The sequence below is a fragment of the Mus musculus genome, chromosome 7, assembly GCF_000001635.26.
Source record: "Mus musculus strain C57BL/6J chromosome 7, GRCm38.p6 C57BL/6J".
In the NCBI taxonomy this organism is placed as follows: domain Eukaryota; kingdom Metazoa; phylum Chordata; class Mammalia; order Rodentia; family Muridae; genus Mus; species Mus musculus.
The window spans coordinates 119,824,655-119,844,545 of record NC_000073.6 but is presented as its reverse complement, the minus strand read 5'-3'; the positions used below and the strand labels follow the sequence as shown (position 1 = coordinate 119,844,545).

General features: G+C 39.7%; 1 protein-coding gene across 33 annotated transcripts in view; it reads right to left on the bottom strand.

Moving 5' to 3' along the window:
* Rexo5 (RNA exonuclease 5) overlaps positions 1–19,891 on the bottom strand; it is an 86,327-nt gene that overhangs the window by 35,898 nt on the left and 30,538 nt on the right. For 18 of the 33 annotated variants that reach the window (XR_869733.3, XR_378253.4, NM_001370778.1 and 15 more), the window contains 8 exons: positions 18,908–19,010; positions 17,170–17,243; positions 16,340–16,454; positions 11,771–11,875; positions 10,145–10,282; positions 1,212–1,304; positions 482–698; positions 100–287 (listed from right to left, as the gene is read on the bottom strand). Coding sequence is in view for 26 of the 33 variants with exons in the window: in NM_001370778.1 (NP_001357707.1) it covers positions 100–287; positions 482–698; positions 1,212–1,304; positions 10,145–10,282; positions 11,771–11,875; positions 16,340–16,454; positions 17,170–17,243; positions 18,908–19,010 (1,033 nt within the window). In the remaining 7 variants the exon portion in view is untranslated. Of the gene's footprint in view, positions 1–99; positions 288–481; positions 699–1,211; positions 1,305–10,144; positions 10,283–11,770; positions 11,876–12,995; positions 13,254–16,339; positions 16,455–17,169; positions 17,244–18,907; positions 19,011–19,891 lie in introns of those variants that run through there. The other 15 variants (XM_030242755.1, XM_006508000.4, XM_011241852.3 and 12 more) reach the window with 10 other exon arrangements.

Genomic DNA, 19,891 nt, shown 5'->3' with positions numbered 1-19,891 from the left:
TATGCTCCAAAGAACATAGTTACCAGAAGACCAGTGTCCAGAACCAGAAACCCAAGCAGCTACCTAACTCTAATGCTGCCCTAGGACACACTCACTTACCCTGAAGATGTGCCTCTCCATGAGAGGAGGTACAATTCGAAGCCCCATAGGCATTGCTGGTTCAGGATGTATGTCCTTGAGCCATGCCTGAAGGTGCCTTGGGGTTAGGGCATTTCTGCCTTTCAACTTCCAGTCTTTGCCTTTGAGAATTTCAAGGGCTACCTGGGCACTGTTGACAGTTTTAAACTCTAAAAGCAAGAAAAATCCCAACATTTGTTACCGAGGGCCAAGAAAGCAGATCCACAGCTAAGGTATGGGGATAGGATCCAGAATTAGAAGCTCTGCCCTGGTCTAATCTAGGAGAGTTTGTTTGATGAATCCCTTCTCTGATATCATGTTATCTCCAATTTCCTTCAAGGATGAATTTAATAGTAAGACTTACTCAGGAAACAGTAGTTTTTTTGCTTTCTGCTTTTAACCTCTTTAGGCAGGATCACAGCTTCCAGGTCAGGGAAGAGGTTGGACTGCTCCAACAGGTGTTCTTTAAAGGTTTCACCAATTCCAGCCACATATATAGTACCTTGGTTCTCCGAATCTTGCTCTAGCTCTCTTACAAGGGTGTCACACTCAAGGGTAAGTTCAGTCACAAGCCTGCGCACCTAACCAGGAAAGATGGTACAGAGTTACCTCAGCCTCAGTCATGCTGGACATCAGAAAGTTAATTTTGCAGCTTCCTAATCTATACGGAGGCAAATAAGTGCTTCACTGAACTGACTGTAGATGTAACTGATAAACACATAAATATAAATACACATTTTCATATATATACTTTCTCCAGTTCACTGCCTCCTCTCTCCATTGAAATTTTGCTTACTTGTACCAAAAGAACTTCACGATCCCACCATCTTACCTCCTTGAAAGCTAAAGGAATGGGCAGACTCATAATAGCCATGTAGAACAGACCTTCCATGCATAAGGACAACTAATAAAGAATATAGTGAAGACTCTAGTCTATCCCAAACTGAATTCTATAAAACTAAAGATATTCAGTCTTGACTGAAGGCATTTGTTACACTGTCTCATGCCTGGGCATCTCCAGAATGTCCCTACTTACAGGGGGCTGTAAACCTTGCCTAGATGAAGGGGGCTGATTTCAGCTTTGTCCACCTTACCCTGATACAGGAACCTTCTAATAGACTGCCATTCATGGTCTCTAGAGCCAGCTGAGCAGCTTCCAGGACTTCATATTGTATAGAGAAGTAAGGCTGCACAAAGAACAAGGTTTTTACCATTGTTACTTTCCAAATCAAACTGCTAAAGAAAGGGGCTGAGAACGGGACCTTGACCATAGTGGCTGCCATAGTGATGGGCCAGACAGCTGCTGGATTCTAGATTGTCAGTCAGCTTTAAATAAAATCGCCTAAGTTCACGAATTGGTTTTAAGACAGTAACTTTCATTTTCCTTTTAAAATCAAAGCCCACTGTTATGGTAGTACAAGGAAAACTAGCAAATTCATCATTGTCTAACTTGCTCTTCATATTTATTACAAAGCACTAAGGTCATTCATGTATGGCACAGGCAGGGAGAGATTCCCAGATGTTTGATTAACTTAATTTTTAGACTGCATTCCAGTCCACTTGAGAAGCTGTTCTTCCACTGCCTGGGCTACATCTTCAAATTATCTGCGCTACGACTCAAAGTAGCTAAATCCCTGTAATCATCCGAGCTACATGTCATCATGGAAAAAAGTTATTCTACGGAAGTTTTATGAAAAAATTGTTTTGAACAAAATTTTGAAAATGACACCAATGGTAATAAAAAAGAAAAAAGACACTAGATTTCATCAAAGTTAAAAGCTTTTACATATCAGGACTACCGAACTGTTAAAAGGCAGACCACAAAATAGGAAAAAATATCTACAAACCACATATCTAATAAGAGATTGATACTAAAAAAATTGTAGGGATGCTTGGAATGATGAAGTTTTACAGAAGGACAGCCCTGAAGGTTGTATAATATTAGTGGACTTATGCAAACTTGAAGGGTTAGAAATGGAAATTCCATCTGATGTGTATTAGACAAAAACAACAACAACAAAAAGCTAGCAGGGAAAAATAAGTAGTTACAGTCTTGCCACAAAGTTCTCAATTCTAAGTCTATTCTCAGAGATAATATCTGTATTTTTAGCTATAAGAACAAAAAAACTAACTTTGGAAGTCCTTGGGTTTTTCTTTCACTTTCATAGTTATACTAGGTTATGAGCTGTCTCAGTTCCAAGTTCTAAAGGTACCAAAAAAAAAATGTAGTGACATTTTCTCCTACTCCTTTACTTAGGGGATGGAGTCCTTCCCTTGGGAGCCTCCATCTTTACTACGTACTACATAACTTTTTATAGATATCGCTTTCTTCTTGGGGAAAGAGTCTCACTATGGAGGCCTGGCTGACGTAGACCTAGATCAGGCAGGCCTTGACTATGCAGTAACTGTCTCGCCTCTGCCTCTATGTGCCATCATATCCTGCTTCTACATATAGTGTTATGCTGTTTCTAGTTTTAATTCTTGTCATGTTGTCTTTTATACTTATGCTACTACTTCAGATGTCAAATACAGTCATTCACTGATTTATGACCAAAAATATGAGGTTTTACTTACTAAGTCTTTTGAACTAGATAAATTTTAAGATTTTACATATATTTAAATAATAAATTTTTCCTTTTTATTGAAATAGATTTTTTTAAATAATTAAAAACCTTCAGAATAGTTATGTTAATAAAAAATCATAGTCATCTGTACATATGTTTGTCCCCCACCCCCATACACCTCTACATTTTTTCCAGAGGTCTGCAGGCACTAAGGACAACCAGGTGAGATGCCTCCCCCATCCTAAATCCCCTGCCTCCTGGGTCCCAGCAATAGAGAGATGTACTCTGTCCTCTGAGCTCCAGTTTTTGGCTCCTGGATATGCTGGAATTTCAGGAGGCCTGCAGGCACCTTGGACAACCAGGTAGGACTCTGCCCCAGGTTCCTTGCCTGCCATGTTCCCTTAGGGCACACCCATAAGCGGCAAACTATGCCCTGTCCCCTGTACTTCATTTTCTGGCCCAGAAACAGATAGCTAACAGCCAGCATAAGAACACCAAACAAGATCCAGGATAATATGGCACCATCAGAGCCCAGCTATCCTACTCCAGCAAGCCCTGGATATCCTAACATGGCAGAAGAACAAGAAAATGACCTAAAAGTCCAACCTTATAAAGATGACAGAGGCCTTTAAAGAGGAAACGAATAAATCCCTTAAAGAAATACAGGAAAATACAAACTAACATGTGAAGGAAATGAATAAAACTGTTGAAGACCTAAAAAAGGAAATAGAAGCAATAAAGGAAACAAACTGAGGAACTGCTGGAGATGAAAAAACCTATAGAATCAAGCAAGCATCAACCAACAGAATACAAGTGATAGAAGAGAGAATCTCAGGCATAAAAGATTTGATTGAAGAAACTGATACATCAAAGAAAATGTTAAATCTAAAAGTTCCTGACCAAAAAAAAAATCAAGGAAATTGGGGACACTCTGAAAAGACCAAACCTGAGGTTAATAGGAATAGAAGAAGGAGAAGATTCCTAGCCATAAGGCCCAGAAATATTCTCAACAACATCATACATTTCCCCAACCTAAAGAAATATATTCCTATAAACATACAGGAAGCTTACAGAACACCTAATAGATTGGACCAGAAAATTCTCCTGCCACATAATAACCATAACCAAAACACTAAATATACAGAACAAAGAAAGACTATTAAAAGCTGCGGGGGGGGGGGGGGGAGAGGCCAAATAACATATGAAGGCAGACCTATCAGAATTACACCCAACTTTTCAACGTTGAGGCTCTAAAAGCCAGAAGGACCTGGGCAGATATCTTACATTCTCTAAGAGAGCACAGATGCCAGCCCAGAGTACTATACTCAGCAATACTTTCAATCACCATAGAAGGAGAAAAGATATTCCATGACAAAACCAAATTTAAACCCTATCGATCTACAAATCCAGCCCTACAGTAGAAATAAGGAAAACTCTAACCCAGTGAGGTTAAGTATACCCACAAAAACACAGGAAATAATTCTACAACAGAAACCCATGCATGCAGGCATGCACACACAAACATGCGCACACAACACACATGAACATGCTACAATCACCAACATCAAAATGAAAGGAATTAATGATCACTGGTCATTAATACCTCTTAACATCAATGGACTCAACTCCCCAATTAAAAAAGACACAGGCCAACAGAGTGGTTGCATAAACAGAATTCATCATTCTGCTGCATCTAAGCAATATACCTTATCAACAAAAGCAGACATTACCTCAAAGTAAAGGGCTGGAAAAAGATTGTCTAAGCAAACAGACCCAAGAAGCAAACTGGAATAGCCATCCTAATATCTAGTAAAATAGACTTTTATCCAAAATTGAGCAAAAGAGTTGGGGAAGGACAGTTAAGAAAAACAACAACAACAAGAAGACTGAGATAACATCTCAATTCTGAGTATCTATGCCCCAAATGCAAGGATACCCATATTTGTACTAAATGTACTACATAAACATTACTAAAGCTTAAATCATACACCAAACCCTAAACATTAATAGTGGGAGACTTCAAAACCCCACTCTCACTAATGGACGGGTCATAGAGACATAAAGTAAACAGAGAAATAATGAAACAAATAGAAGTTATGAATCAAATGGACCTAACAGATATCTATAGAACATTTTACCCAAACACAAAAGAATAGACCTTCTTCTCAGCACCTCATGGAACCTTCTCCTAAATTGACCATATACTCAATCACAAAGCAAGTCTCAAAAGATACCAGAAAATTGAAATATCCCTTGTATTTTTTCAGACCACCATGGATTAAAATTGGACTTGAACAACAACAGAAAGCCTACAAACTCATGGAAACTGAACAGCTTTCTATTCAATGACCACTGACTGGGTCAGGGAGGAAATAAAGAAATTAAAGCCTTTCTAGGATTCAATGAAAATGAATGCACAATATACCCAAACTTACATGACACAATGAAAGTGGTGCTAAGAAGAAAGTTCACTGTACTGAGTGCTTTCATAAAGAAATTGGAGAAATTTCATACTAGTAGCTAACAGCACACCTGAAAGTTCTAGACAAAAAGAAGCAAACACATCCAAGAGGAGTAAATGGCAGGGCTGAAATCAATAAATTAGAAACAAAGAGAATAATACAAAGAATCAATGAAAACAAAACTTGGTTCTTTGAGAAAATCAGCAAGACAGACAAACCCTTACTTACCAAACTAACTAAAAGGCAGAGAGAAAATATCAAAATTAACAAAATCAAGAATTAAAAAGGAGATAAAACAACAGACACTGAGGAAATCCAAAGAATCATTAGGTCTTACTTCAAAAATCTATATGCCATAAAATTGGAAAATCTAAATAAAAATACATTTTCATGATAGAGACCACTTACTAAAGTAAGATCAAGATCAGGTAAACAATTTTAAGTAGACCTGTAACCCTTAAGAAAATAGAAGCTGTCATTAAAAGTTCCCTTCAACCCCCTCAAAAAAGCAAGCCCAGGACCAGATGCTTTAGTGCAGAATTCTACCAAATGTTCAAAGACTCCTCAAACTAAAGCACAAAATAGAAACAGAAGAAACACTGCCAAACTAATTCTATGAAGCCACCGTCACATAAAGACTCAACAAAGAGAATTTCAGACCAATTTCCCTTATGAACATTGATGCAAAAATAGTCAATAAAATACTTGCAAACAGAATCCAAGAACACATCAAAAACATTATCCACCATGAGCAAGTAGTCTTCATCCCAGGGATGCAAGGGTGGTTCAACATATGAAAATCTATCAATGAAATCCACCATATGAATCATCAGGGAAAAACCCCACATGACCAGTTCATTAGATGTTGAGAAAGCCTTTGACAAAATCTAGTACCCCTCCATGATAAAATAAGTCTTGGAGAGATCAGGGATGCAGGGTTTATACCTAAACATCATAAATGCAATATAAAACAACCTGACAGTCAACATCAAATTTAGTGGAGAGAAACTTAAAGCAATTCTACTAAAATAAGGAACAAGACAAGGTTGCCCACTCTCTGTATCTATTCAATAGAACTTGAAGTTGTAGCTAGAGTAATGAGTGTATACAAATTGGAAAGAAAGTACTCAAAGTATTGCTTTTCACAGATGATATGATAGTATACATAAGTGATCCCAAAAAGTCTACCAGAGAACCCCTACAGTTGATACACACCTTCAGCAAAGTGTCTGGATACAAAGTTAACTAAAAAAAAATTAGTAGCCTTCCTTTATACAAAAGATAAACAGGCTGCAAATGAAACTAGGAAAACACCATACTTCATAATAGCAACAAATAATATATCTTGGTGTAACTCTAAGCAAGCAAGTGAAAGACCTGTATGACAAGAACTTCAAGTCTCTGAAGAAACTGAAGAAGATATCAGAACATAGAAAAATCTCTTATGCTCATAGGTGGGTAGGATTAACAGTAAAATGGCCATCCTTCCAAAAGCAATCTACAGATGCAACACAATTCCCATCAAAATTCCAATATAATTCTGTACAGACCTTGAAAGAACAATACTCAACTTCATATGGAAAAACAAAAACCAACCCCCCCCCCCAGGATAGCTAACACAATCCTATGTAATAAAAGAACTCCTGGAGGTATCACTATTCCTAATCTCACATTGTACTACAGACTAGTAGTAATAAAAACTGCATTAAAACCAGACAGGCTGATAAATGGAATCAAGTCGAAGATCCAGAAATAAACCCATACACCTATGGACACTTGATTTTTGACAAAGAAGCCAAAACAACAGGAAAAAAAAGAAAGCATCTTCAACAAATGTTGCTCGTCTAGCTGGTGGTCTGCAAGTAGAAAAATGCAAATAGATCCAAATCTATCATTCTGCACAAAATTAAAGTCCAAGTGGATCAAAGACTTCAAGATAAAACGGATATACTAAATCTAATAGGAGAGAAAGTGGAAAAGAGCCTGAAATGGATTGGCATAGTGTGGGAAGCCGTTACAGAGTGGCAGTTAGAGTGGCAGTTACAGAGTGGCAGTTACAGAGTGGCAGTTGCAGAGTGGCAGTTGGCTACAGCTGGCCACCACACATACATAGCCAGTAAAGGTTCTTTTGCCAAGGTGAGGTTTTGAGAATTGACAAAAGTTAACCAATCAGATGAGAGACAAGTTAACCAATCAGATGAGAGACAAGTTAACCAATCAGATGAGAGACAAGTTAACCAATCAGATGAGAGAGAACGCCTGTCCTAGGCCTATAAAAGCAGCACCAGTTCTGGGCTCGAGGTCTTTTCGCCTCTACAATCAAGCTCTCCCAATAAACGTGTGCAGAAGGATCCTGTTGCAGCGTCGTTCTTCCTGGCCAGTCGAGCGCGCGCAAGAGCATAGGGGAAATTTTTTCTGAACAGAACACCAAAATGGGATCTCATGAAACTGAAAAGCTTCTGCAAGGCAAAGGACACTGACATAAGACAAAGAGCAGCTTACAGAATGGGAATAGATCTTCACCAACCCTACATCTAACAGAGGGTGATATCCAAATATATAAAGAACTCAAGGAATTAGACATTAACAAACCAAATAATCCAGTTAAAAAATGAGGTACAGAGCTAAACAGAGAGTTCTCTACAGAGGACTCTAATGGCTAGGAAACAGTTAAAGAAGTGTTCAATATCAAGGAAGTGAAAATCAAAAGGACTCTGAGATTCTTACACTTGTCAGTATGGCTAAGATCAAATACTCAAGTGACAGTTCATGTTGGTGAAGAAATAGACCAAGAGGAACACTCAGCCATTGCTTGTGGGAGAGCAAACTTGTACAATCACTCTGGAAATCAATTTGGTGGTTTCTTAGAAAACAGGAAATAGTTTTACCTCAAGACCCAGCTACACTACTCCTAGGCATATACTCAAAATATGCTCCACCATACCACAAGGACACTTGTTCAACTGTGTTCATAGTAGCTTTAACCATAATAGCCAGAAACTGGAAACAATAGATATCCCTCAACTAAAGAAAAAATAAAGAAATGTGGTACATTTACACAATGAAATATTACTCAGCTATTAAAAACAATGAAATCATGAAATTTGCAGGGAAATAGAACTAGAAGAGGTCTTCCTGAGTGACGTAACCCAGATAGAAAGATAAAGTATGTACTCACTCAAAGTAAGTACTCATTTCTAAACCATGCTACAAACCACAGAGCCAAAGAAGCTAAATAACAAGTGAGGCCCAAGGGCGGATGCTTGAATCTCACTGAGAAGGGGAAATAAAACAGACACTGGGGATCAACTGACGGAGAAAACTGGGTACGAGAAGGGGTAGGGAGGATAACAGGAGGGATCAAGTATTGAGAAGAAAGAGGGAGAGAGAATTGGCACCTCTGAGAGAAGCTAGAAAGCTAGGAAAACGGAAGCTCCCAGCAATCTCTGAGGGTAACCCCAGCTAAGACTCCTTAGCAATAGGAGATATGGACCCTGAACAGGTCATCTCCAAGACTTCCAAAGTAGGGATGGCAACACAAACCTATCCACAAAACTTTTGACCTGTAATTTTTCCTGCCTATAATATGTGCAGGGAGCAGAGATCAATGGAACAGCCAACCAATAACTGGCCAGAGATCAATGGAATGACCAACCAATAACTGGCCCAACTTGAGACCCATGCCATGGGAGAGAGCCAATCCCGGACACTGTTAATGATAGTCTGCTGTACTTGCAGAGAGGAATCTAGGGTAACTGTCATCTGAGAGGCCTCACCCAGCAGCTGATGGAAAGAGATGAAGAGAGCCACAGCTAAGCATTGGGCAGAACATGGGGAGTCTTTGGAAGAGAGGGAGGAAGGATTAAAGGAGCCAGAGAGGTCAAGAAACCACAGGAAAACCTACAGAATCAACTAACCTGGGCCCATAAGGACTCACTGAGCTTGAACCACTAAGCAGAGAACATGTATGGGATAGACATAGTTCCTCAGGGCCTTCTCTGACTCTGTTGCCTGCCTTTGGATCCCTTTCTCCTAACTGGGCTGCCTTGTCTAGCCTCAATAGAGGAAGATACACCTAGTCCTAGTACAACTTGATACACCAAGACAAGCTGATATCTATAGGAGGCCACCTCTTCTCTGAGGAGAAAGGGAAGAGAGCATGGGGTGGGGGAGAAGGAGAGACTGGGAGAAGAGGGAGAGGGAAGCTGTGATCAGGATATAAAGTAAATAAATAATAAAAAAAAAAAAACAGTATACAAAATTTACTCCAAGAGACTGGGAAATTAGAATAAGAAAAGTGCTGGCAGTGGTGGCACACACCTTTAATCCCAGCACTCGGGAGGCAGAGTTCTGAGAAACTTTCTGAGTTCGAGGCCAGCCCGGTCTACTGAGTGACTTCCAGGACAGCCAGGGCTACAGAGAAACCCTATCTCGTAAAACCAAAAAATAAATAAGTAAATAAATAAATAAAATAAGAAAAGCAGGCCTACAGTACCTTTAATATACTAAATAACTTTTTCTTTAAAAAAAAAGAAAAAAGAAAGAAAATTGAAGTTGGGTAGAGTGTGTGGTAGCGTACACCTATAATTCCAACTATTCAGGAGGATTGCATATTTTATACCAACATAGGCTGTGCAATGAGCCCCTCTGTCTAAAATAAAAAATGGTTAGAAATGTAGTGAGGTCACAATCAGGAGGCACAAAGGCTACATTCAAATAGCAGGGATTTTGTTGTTTTGCCTCCTGGAGTTCTGAGATTAAAGGCATGTGCTACCACGACTGGCTTCAGTAGACATATTTTCTTCTGGCCTACATGGCAGATTTCTCTTTAAGCAAAACAAAATAAAAATTATAAATAAACAAAAACATAAGCTCTAGAAAACCTGATTATTTATGAGTCACACAGAGCTGGGCACTCTCAAGCTCACTGTACTATTAGCTGCACAGCCCCCACAACCACCTGATTTTTCTAAGTCAAAACCCTTAATTTTCTCATCTTACCCTGTAAGTTTCAAGAACAAGAGTGATTGAGTGTACTGGGCCCAAGCTACTAAACACCTTCTTCAGAGCCCCGACGTTACAATCTTTGCTAAATGGCCCAGCATAGACAGTTGACATTTGTGTCCACTTGGTCTTCATCTATAGGACAAATAACAGAACAAAGAGGTAGCTGTGAAAAGGAACTGAAACCATAAGGCAAAGCATGTCTTACCTTTTCAAATGTCTAAAGTTCAGAGTTATTAAAAGTCTGGAAATATGGCTTAGTGGTGAAGAGCACTTTTTGCTCTTGCAGAAGATCTAGGTTTGGTACCCAGCACTCACATGGTGGTTTATAACCATTTATAACCAGTTCCAGGGAACCTGTTGCCCTCTTCTGACTTCCAAGGGCACCAAACACAAATGCAGAACACACACATACTTGCAGAAAAAACATTCCCACATAAAAAATAAAATAAATAAACCTTTAAAAAGTTACCATAGATATAGGCATAGATGGGAGGCAAAGGTAGGAGGATCTCTGTGAGTATGAGGCCAGCCTTGTTTCCAGAGAGAAAGAGGGGCAGGGGGAGGGGGAGGGAGAGGGAGAAGGAGGGGAGGGGAGGGCGAGGGGAATGGGGAGGGGGAGAGAGGGGGAGAGAGAGAGAGAAAGAGAGAGAGAGAGAGAGAGAGAGAGAGAGAGAGAGAGAGAGAGAGAGAGAGAGAGAGATCAATTAATTCATGACAGCCAGGACTACATAAAGACCCTATCTCAAAAAACAAGAAACAGCCAGGCAGTGGTAGCACACTCCTTTGATCCCAGCACTTGGGAGGCAGAGGCAGGCGGATCTCTGAGCCAGCCTGGTCTACAGAGTGAGTTCCAGGACAGCCAGGGCTACACAGAGAAACCCTGTCTCGAAAAACAAAACAAACAAACAAAGAAACAAACAAAAAACCAAGAAACAAATAAAATAAACAAAGAGTTTATATTCAAGGATGCAAGAGAATTTATAATAGAAAAATTTATTTATAATAGAAAAAATTAAAAATACAAATGCTCTCAATAATAGGTATATCACATAGTAGTAGTATACCTTAAAAATAAGAAAAATAAACTAAATAATAACATAAGAGGAGGTATTTTAAGTTAAATAAAATATAAAGTTGCAAGAATGGGCTCAATGGATAAGCTCAATGGATAAGGTGCCTGCTTGATGACTTGAGCTCAGGTTGCCAGCACCCACATGAAAACCTGAGTGCAAACGGCACACGCCTCTAATCCCAGTGCTGGCAGGTAGAAACAGGATGACCAAATAAGTGACCTCTAGATTCAATGAGACACTCTGTCCCCAAAAATAAGCTAAAAGAGATAAAAGAAGATATTGAATGATGGCCTTGCCTGTGCATGCATAGGCATACGTACTCACCTACCCGCATACCTGTACACATATACACGAAACACACATAAAGTTAAGCTGCAAAACAATGTAGTCAGTCCGATTACTGTTTTATAAAACATGTTTTTCAAATGTTGATGTTTATTGAAATAATGTGGAGAAAGAGATGTGACTTTAATCAAGTGTGCATTACTTTCCTTAATGAAGAGAGGTTGTAAATTATCAAACACTTCAGCAGAACCCATCTACTTACACTGTTTTTCATCTCCTCAGCGAAGAGGGGTGGAAAGGGCTGAAAAGAGAACTCCACAATATTGAAGGGGAACAAAGGGACTTCCACCCTGGCCTGCTCAAGCACCTGGAGAGGACAGAGAGCACAGACGAGGTGAGTTAGGAACCCAGGGCCCGACTCCCCCGAGAACCACAGTAATACAAAGCTGCCTTTTACTCGTACCTCAAAGTAATACACAGCTGCCTTCCAGGCCTACAGAGAAATGGCAACAGCACAGTCTCTTAGAAAAGCCATTAAATCACTGCTTCTTGGCCTTTGGTCTGAATAGTATCTGTCCTTGCCAGCTTACTATACCTTGCTCTCTGACCAAGCACAACAAATGAAACACATTTCTGAAGCAGGGAGATGGAAGGGACCTTGTTACATCCACTTCACAGGTCAACCTCACAGGTATTGTAGAACCTCAGAAGCAATGCACCCCTCCTAGGAGGATAAGACTTGCTTACAACAGGCCTGGAGGTCCAGGCTTATAACCCCAACCACATAGAGGCTGAGGATATCAAGTTCAAGGTCACACTATAGACTGAGTTCACAGTTGGGCTGGGCAACTTACTGAGACTCTAAACTAAAAAGGCTGTGGATATAGCTTAATGGATCAGCTCTTATCATACACCAGATGATGGGTTCAGCTCTCTACTATCACATAAAAGCCATATAGATAATATATAGCACATATGACCCATACTTTAAATATGAAAAGCATTACAAAACCTTCAAATTACTTCTAAGTAAGAATATAAATTCCAACAGAGGCTCCCGCCATTACACATTGCTACAAGTCAATGAATAAAGAAAAGAAAGGATGCTTAAGAGCATTGGTGGCAGGGGTGTATAGGGAGGAGGAAAATCAATGACCTGAAAGAATTAGGTGAAGTACAAACAAAAACACCCCTAGAGAGAAAAAGTCCTAGTAAATGCAAATAATGTCACAATGTTGATATTTCATAACAACTGCCTACAAGCTGGGCAGCCAGAAAGCAGCATGAAGTATATAGAAAAAAGGATGCAGCAGAGATAAAAATAAAAAGGTAAATTAAAGCTCTCACAGAGAGAGAAAGAGAGACCATATGCTAATCTTTCATAATATTATAAATTCATCTCTTCTCCCTAACACCATAAAATTAGTCTCAAACAAACAAGCCCCCCTAAACCCCAAGTATTATAAACAGAGTAGTGGGGTGTATACCTGTAACTTCTGCACTAGGAAGAGAAGGCATGCTAGTGAATGCGAAACGACGCTGCAGTATTTTATCTTCTCACCTCTCTCTCTCTCTCTCTCTCCCAGCCTCTGTTTCTCTGAACCAACAGAACGGGGAGGCCACTTTCCACTCCAGAGATTCTCTCTTAGAATGTAGACAAAGTGGCCTCTGCCTCACATTCTGGAGAACCCAGGCACTGCCGGAGAAAGTGGTTTCTTCTCACTGGACTTGGAGACCTGACAGGACTAAAGGACTTGTTTAGAAATTATTTTTAAAAAAATGATTACTATATCATATTGGAGATGTAGTTCACAGGAAGATGCCATGAGGTATGAAAAATTATGAGCAGCATCAAACTGCCAAGAGAATTTGGGATAGTTATAAAAAGGCAGTTAGACTTCCAGAAAACACAAATCTCGAAGTGCAGGAGATGAAACCTTGAAGTGTAGGAGATGCTGTATGAAGCAGACCATAAAACCAGAACTGGTTACCTCCCTCCCTCCTTCTCTCTTGCATATGTGTGTGTGTGTAGACATTTTTGCTTGTTATGGTGCACATGCGTGCATGTTGATGTGGAGGCCTGAGGTTGATATTAAGGGAACAGGCTGGGAAGTAGTCCAGGCCAGCACGGTCCAGTTAAAATAGATGATTATCTGCCCAACTTGCAGCTTGTTAATAAATATAAGGTCTCCATGTCATGTATTTGGGAACGAGGGGAAAGTAGATAAAACCCCAGAATTACATTTACAGTTGAGAAGAATTGCCTCTTTAAACTGATCTGTGGGCAGAGCTGTGGAACACTTTCCTGATTGGTGACTGCTGCTGGAAGAGTCTATCCCTCCCTGCTCCCCCACCCCTGGCAGAGCACTGCCATTCTTTGGCAGTGGTCCTAAGTTGTATAAAGAAGGAAGCCATAAGGAGCAAACCAGTAAGCAGCGCTCCTCCATGGACTCTGCTTAGTTCCTGCCTCCAGGTTCCCTGATTTACCTCAATGATAGATTATGATGTAGAGGTCAAATAAATCCTTTGCTCCCTAAGTTGTTTTGGGCCATGATTATTTATCATAACAACAGAAAGTAAACTAGGAGAGTAAAGTAAGAAATCTGATGGAAGATGAAAGACACGTAGCAAGATCTTTAAAGTACTACAAAGAAAACAAATGCCACCCAAAAGATGTTCCAAACATCAAAGTTTTGAAAAAATGACTGTTACATACATAAAAGCTGTTAAGAATTTAGTACCTATAGGCTCTGTACTGTCCAGATTAAAAATTGAATTTATATGAAGGAATAATACTATTAGATGTGAGAAACACACAGGAAATAGACATATTATATCTTTTTACTAAAATCTATTTTTTTGTGTGTGTATGAGTGCTTATCTGCATATAGCTATGTGTGCCACAATATGTTCCTGGTGCTGGTGGAGGGCAGGAGAGGGCATGAGATCGATCCCCTAGGACTGGAGGTACAGGTGGTTATGAGCTGCTATGTTGGTGCTAGGAACTGAGCCAGGGTTCTCTGTAAAGGCAGGCAGTCTGCTGATACACTGACCATTGTTCCAGCCCCTCAAATCTTTTTAAATAACCCACAACCAAAGCAAAAGTAGTGACAATATAGAGTAGGTTCTACAGGAGTAAGCTATGATGACAACCATAGCAATAAGGACAGAAAGAAAGGAATGAAAGTATGTGGTATAGAGTTCTTATACAGGAATGAAAAGGTGTGCTATTATATAAAGGTAAATTGCAATACAGAACTATCAAAGCCAGTATACTACAAATCCAAATGCAACTACTAAAATACACAACTTAGAACTATCATTTTCTAGGTTCACTACTACCATGGTTTCTAGGCTTTACAGATAGTATGCTATTCCTATTGGTCTAATAGTGGCATTTTAATCTTAGGATTAAAGATGTTTTACTGGCCTTGAAGCCTATTCAATGGGAGAGAACTCATATTTGGCACTACAAACCTAGTCAATTGTCCATGGCTAGTGAGGTCATGAATCCAAGAGAAGAACCTACTACTGCCACCTGTCTACATGCATAGTAAATACTCACTCTCCTAGCACAGGTAAGTGCAGGCTTCACCCCTCATAATGAAGATTCTTTCTGTAGCAGGTGGAGGCTATTACAGAAGTCCACAACTGGTCAGAATGCAGAGAACAACTGCCTGTGGGGTCTCAGCCCCAGTTCATACATCTACATCATAGCCTTATACCCAAGGCTTACGGAACACTGCAGAAAAACTGCAAGAGCCAAAGACCAGGATCCAAGCACAATCCAAAAGATAAACCTGTGAATTCTCCACAAAAAGATTGCCTCAACAGTACTGCATATTGACACCAGCTGACATGCCAACCTGGATGAGGGAATCTGGGAGAAGCAGTCAGTCTTCTCCAGGGACAGCTCCCTGATAGGTTCCAATCCTAAGTCAAGCCCTAAATACATATCAGCAACACTAAGTAGAAAAGAGATACACACACATACACACGTGCATGACACATGGATACACACACACAATATATATATGGATAGAAATACAGTATTCAGAGATGAAATTCTCAAAAAGAACTTTAAGTTAACAAAAACAATTATGGGGATAAAATGGTGGCTTAGTTGTTAATAACACTGGCTGTTTCTTCAGAGGCCCTAGGTTCAATTCCCAGCACCCATATGGGAGTCTAAGACTGTGATTCCAGTCTCTCAAGATATGATACCTTCTTCTGGGCTCCAGAGGCACCAGGCAGAGGTGCACAGTCATACATGCAGGTAAAATACCAACACATATACCACCCCTCCCCCAAAAAATAGAAGAAAAAGAAAAGTATTATAGATAATAAATGATCAAAAAAGTAAAATAACATTTCAGGGAGGGTCAGCATCTTGCTGAGCAACCACAAGGACCTGGTTTGGCCACACATAAAAGCCAGAAATGTCAAGACACTACAAATCCCAGGGCTGGGTGAGTAGGGAAGACAATTGAATGCTCATGTGCATATTATATACAGAACAACAACAGATAAAATATAAAAAGACACAGCGAGGCTCCAAAACAAACATCTCCATATACTGGAAACACAAGTCTAAGTGGTGTGCAAGGCCAAGCCTGCTGATCTCTGAAGCAGATGCTGACAGCTGGCAGGTCTGCTGCTATGAGGTGACTGACTTAACAGTGCTCCATGACAGATTTGAAACAGAAGTCAGACTTGCTCATTTTAGCCAGGGTTACTGGTGCAAAATTCTTGGCACTTCCATGGATTGTACAAAGTGCTGCATCCTCCTCTGTTGTGAATACATACTACAAAGGTAAAATAGGTCATTCACCTTTTTATTTGAAGAGCATTTAATAGTTTGACAATTTCTATAAGAAGAAAGCTCATTTATATCCTGGGTCAAGAAAAGGAGTTTCTGACCCATTGACTCCAGGCATTTTAAAACACTGTAAAGAAGTAAAGGAGATTAAAGTAAGAATAGTCATTTTTTAGATTATGACTTGATAGTTAACTTTTGAGCCTATAATTCTGTTCAATATTATAGTCACTGGCAATATTTAGCTATATAAATTTAAGTTCAAAGCTCAGTTTATCAACTGCATTAGTCACATGTGACTAGTGGCTACACTATCTAGCATATTTTCATCACTGCAGAGAGTCTAATTACAAGATGTTACTCTAATTTCCCTTCCTCTTAGGAATGTACCTAAAGCTTTCTATCAAGGTTTAAGCAACAGTCTAAGGATTTGACACATTTATTTTTCTTTGAAATCACACCCTTTCTGAGCATGTATGTATTTCTCCAATCTGGACAATGCATCAAAAGCTACAGGCTAAGTCTTCTAAGTTAAAAATACCAACAAATCTAACATTGTCTTCATTTGCTCCCCCCACCCCTAAGACCAAGTTTCTCAGCATAGCTCGGCTGTCCTAGAATTCTCTATATAAATCAGGCCGCCCTTGGACTCACAGAGAGATATGTGTGCCTCTGCTTCCTGAGTGCTGTGATTAAAGGCTCTATAATATCTTCTAATAATACTTAGTTCAATTATTTCTGTGTTTTTTAAATGAAAAATATCATTTTAGACACTGATCACATTCAGAAAACGAGAAAGTCCATCCTTCATTCCCTTTGCTCTTGGTTTAAATGGATGATACCACCTCATATGTGCAGCTTCTTCCTTGTCTCCTTGCTCCTGATTGGCTGCTAGTGCCTCCAGATTGAACTCTGCAATCTATAAGAAAGTAAAGCATTAAGAATCATTTTAAGTTTTTGTACAGCACTTGAGGTGAAAATAAAATCCACTTAAGTGATATTCTCTGCTTCTTTAGAACTGTGGCTATGCCACTGCCTTAAGTACACGCTGGCTTCAATAGTATCAGATGGTTAATGGCTGCTTAGCAATCTGTCACCAGCTACTAACAGTTTAAAGAGCCAAGAAAGGCTGAGTTTCACTTTTCAAGTGAAGGCAGTTTTGGCTATTCATCATTCCTTACTCAGTCCCTAAAAACATATTTCTCTAAAAACATGTAACTTTTTAGAAATGAAAAACAACTTTTACAACATCAAAAGTCAGTACTTTAATACAAAACTGCTAAAAGTCTGATATTTATTCATAAGGAGAGAGGTCTACTTGGAAAGTGAGATATTTTTTTAAAATAACCTACTTGGGGGTTCAACAGATGGCTCAGTGATTAATAGCACTTATTGCTCTTACAGAGAACCTAGGTTCACTTCCTAGCATCCACATAGTGGCTCATGACCATCTCTAACTCTAATTCCAGGGGATCTCATGTCCTCTTCTGGCCCACATAGTCACCACCAGGCATGCACATGGTACACAGATATCCATGCAGGCAAAAACATTCATACACATAAAATAAATCTAAACGACAAGACTTACCAACCACCAAACTATTTAGAGTCTCCCCGTGCCCCACCATTTCCAGAAGAACCACTACTGAGTTGCTCTGTGATTTATTTATACATGTGTACTAGTAACATCTGCTAAAAAATCACAGCCATTCTTAAAGAATGAAGGAGGTGTGGTTCAGTCAGGTGCTCCAACAGGAGCCGGCACATTGGGAGGCAGAGGCAGTTTCACCATGACTGGTAGGCAAGTTGTGGATAACTGGCTCTAGAAGCAAGTGATCAGAGTACTGGAAAACAGGAGAGAGCTGGCAAAGACCAAAGTCAGTTTTCCTGAACCCATCAGCATTGGTCAGTGCCTCAGCAACCCTCAGAGAGCTCTAGAGGGGTAAGGGACCCAAAACTCAAAAACTCCAGCACACTTGTCATTCTACCACTGCTACTGCCCATCAGGACATTAGGAAGAGCATAGGGCAGAGCTTGGAACAAGGAGCAGCATCTGGATCAGAACAACAGACTCCAAGCTGCACAGACTATGGGGAGAACAGCAGCAGTGCATTCAGTCTGTATATACTTAGTATATTATTTTAGTGATGTGGGTCTTAATTCTAACTGTGGTGCTATGAATATGCTTGGCCCAAGGAGTGGCACTGTATGAAGGTGTGGCCCTGTTGAAGGAAGTGTGTCCCTGTGGGCATGGGCTTTAAGACCTTCATCCTAGCTGCCTAGAAGTCAGTCTTCTCCTAGTGGCCTTCAGACGAATAGGTGGAACTCTCAGCTCCTCCTGCATCATGCCTACCTGCATGCTGCCATGCTCCCAAATTGATGATAATGGACTGAACCTTTGAATCTGTAAGCCAGCCCCAGTTAAACATTGTCCTTACAAGAGTTGCCTTGGTCATGGTGTCTGCTCATACAGTAAAGCCCTAAGACAGCAACCTTAATCACATCACTAATTCTGCAAAGAAATAACGATCTATCAGTTTTGTAATATTAAGCAAGCCAAAGGTACTGGTCAAAGATACTAACCTTCTTTGGCCCGTACTTAAGAAAATACTGAAGCAGCTCAAGAGCTGCTCTAGCATCTTCTATGCCATCCCGGCCAAGCTTGTTAGGACACTGAATATCCTTCCTAGAAAGTGAGGATACAAATCGATGTATCTGGGGATATTTTCATATGGTTATTTCTTTTAAACACAGTATGTAAAGTCTCACCATTATATCAATCAGATCTGCATCACAATAATCAAGGTGCCCATTTTCTGCTCAAATGCTAGTCCTTAACAGAGGTACTAGACATCTAGAACAACCGGGAATGGCTTTGATCACAGGAAGTGGACTACATGAATCAAAGATTAGCCAATGAAGTCTCTAGCCTGCTCCCCAGCCATTCTAAGATGTATCAACAGTTAAGGTTTCCTTCTAGAAGTTTATTATTTCAGGTGCAAGTATCTATACATTTAAGTATCTCTTTGGTTATTTATAAAAAATCTTAACTATGGATATATTTTTGATAATATACCTACTACATCTATTTTATTATATCAATATATATCATTATCAATATCTATATATCCTACTCAGCAACTCTATTCTAAGTAATATTTTAGGGCTTTCCACATTAGCATATACAGATCTATCTCAGTCCTTTGAACAGTAACACAAATAAGTGTAATGTAACCAGTCCTCTACAATTTTTCTTCTTTTCATTTTGAATCACCTTGTAATGAACATGTACTTATATGCTTCAAAACTATAAGATATACTCAATAATTATGTTATATTTTGTAACTCTACAATACTGGGAACTGAACCTAAGGCCTTACACATGATAGGCAAATGTTCTACCTCTAACCTCCTTTAAGATGCTTTCAAGGAGCTGGAAAGATGGTTCAGTGGTTAAGAGCACTGACTGCTCTTCCAGATGACACAGGATTAATTCCCAGCACCAACATGGTGGCTCACAATCGTCTGTAACTCCAATTCCAGGAGCCCCAATGCCCTCACACAGAT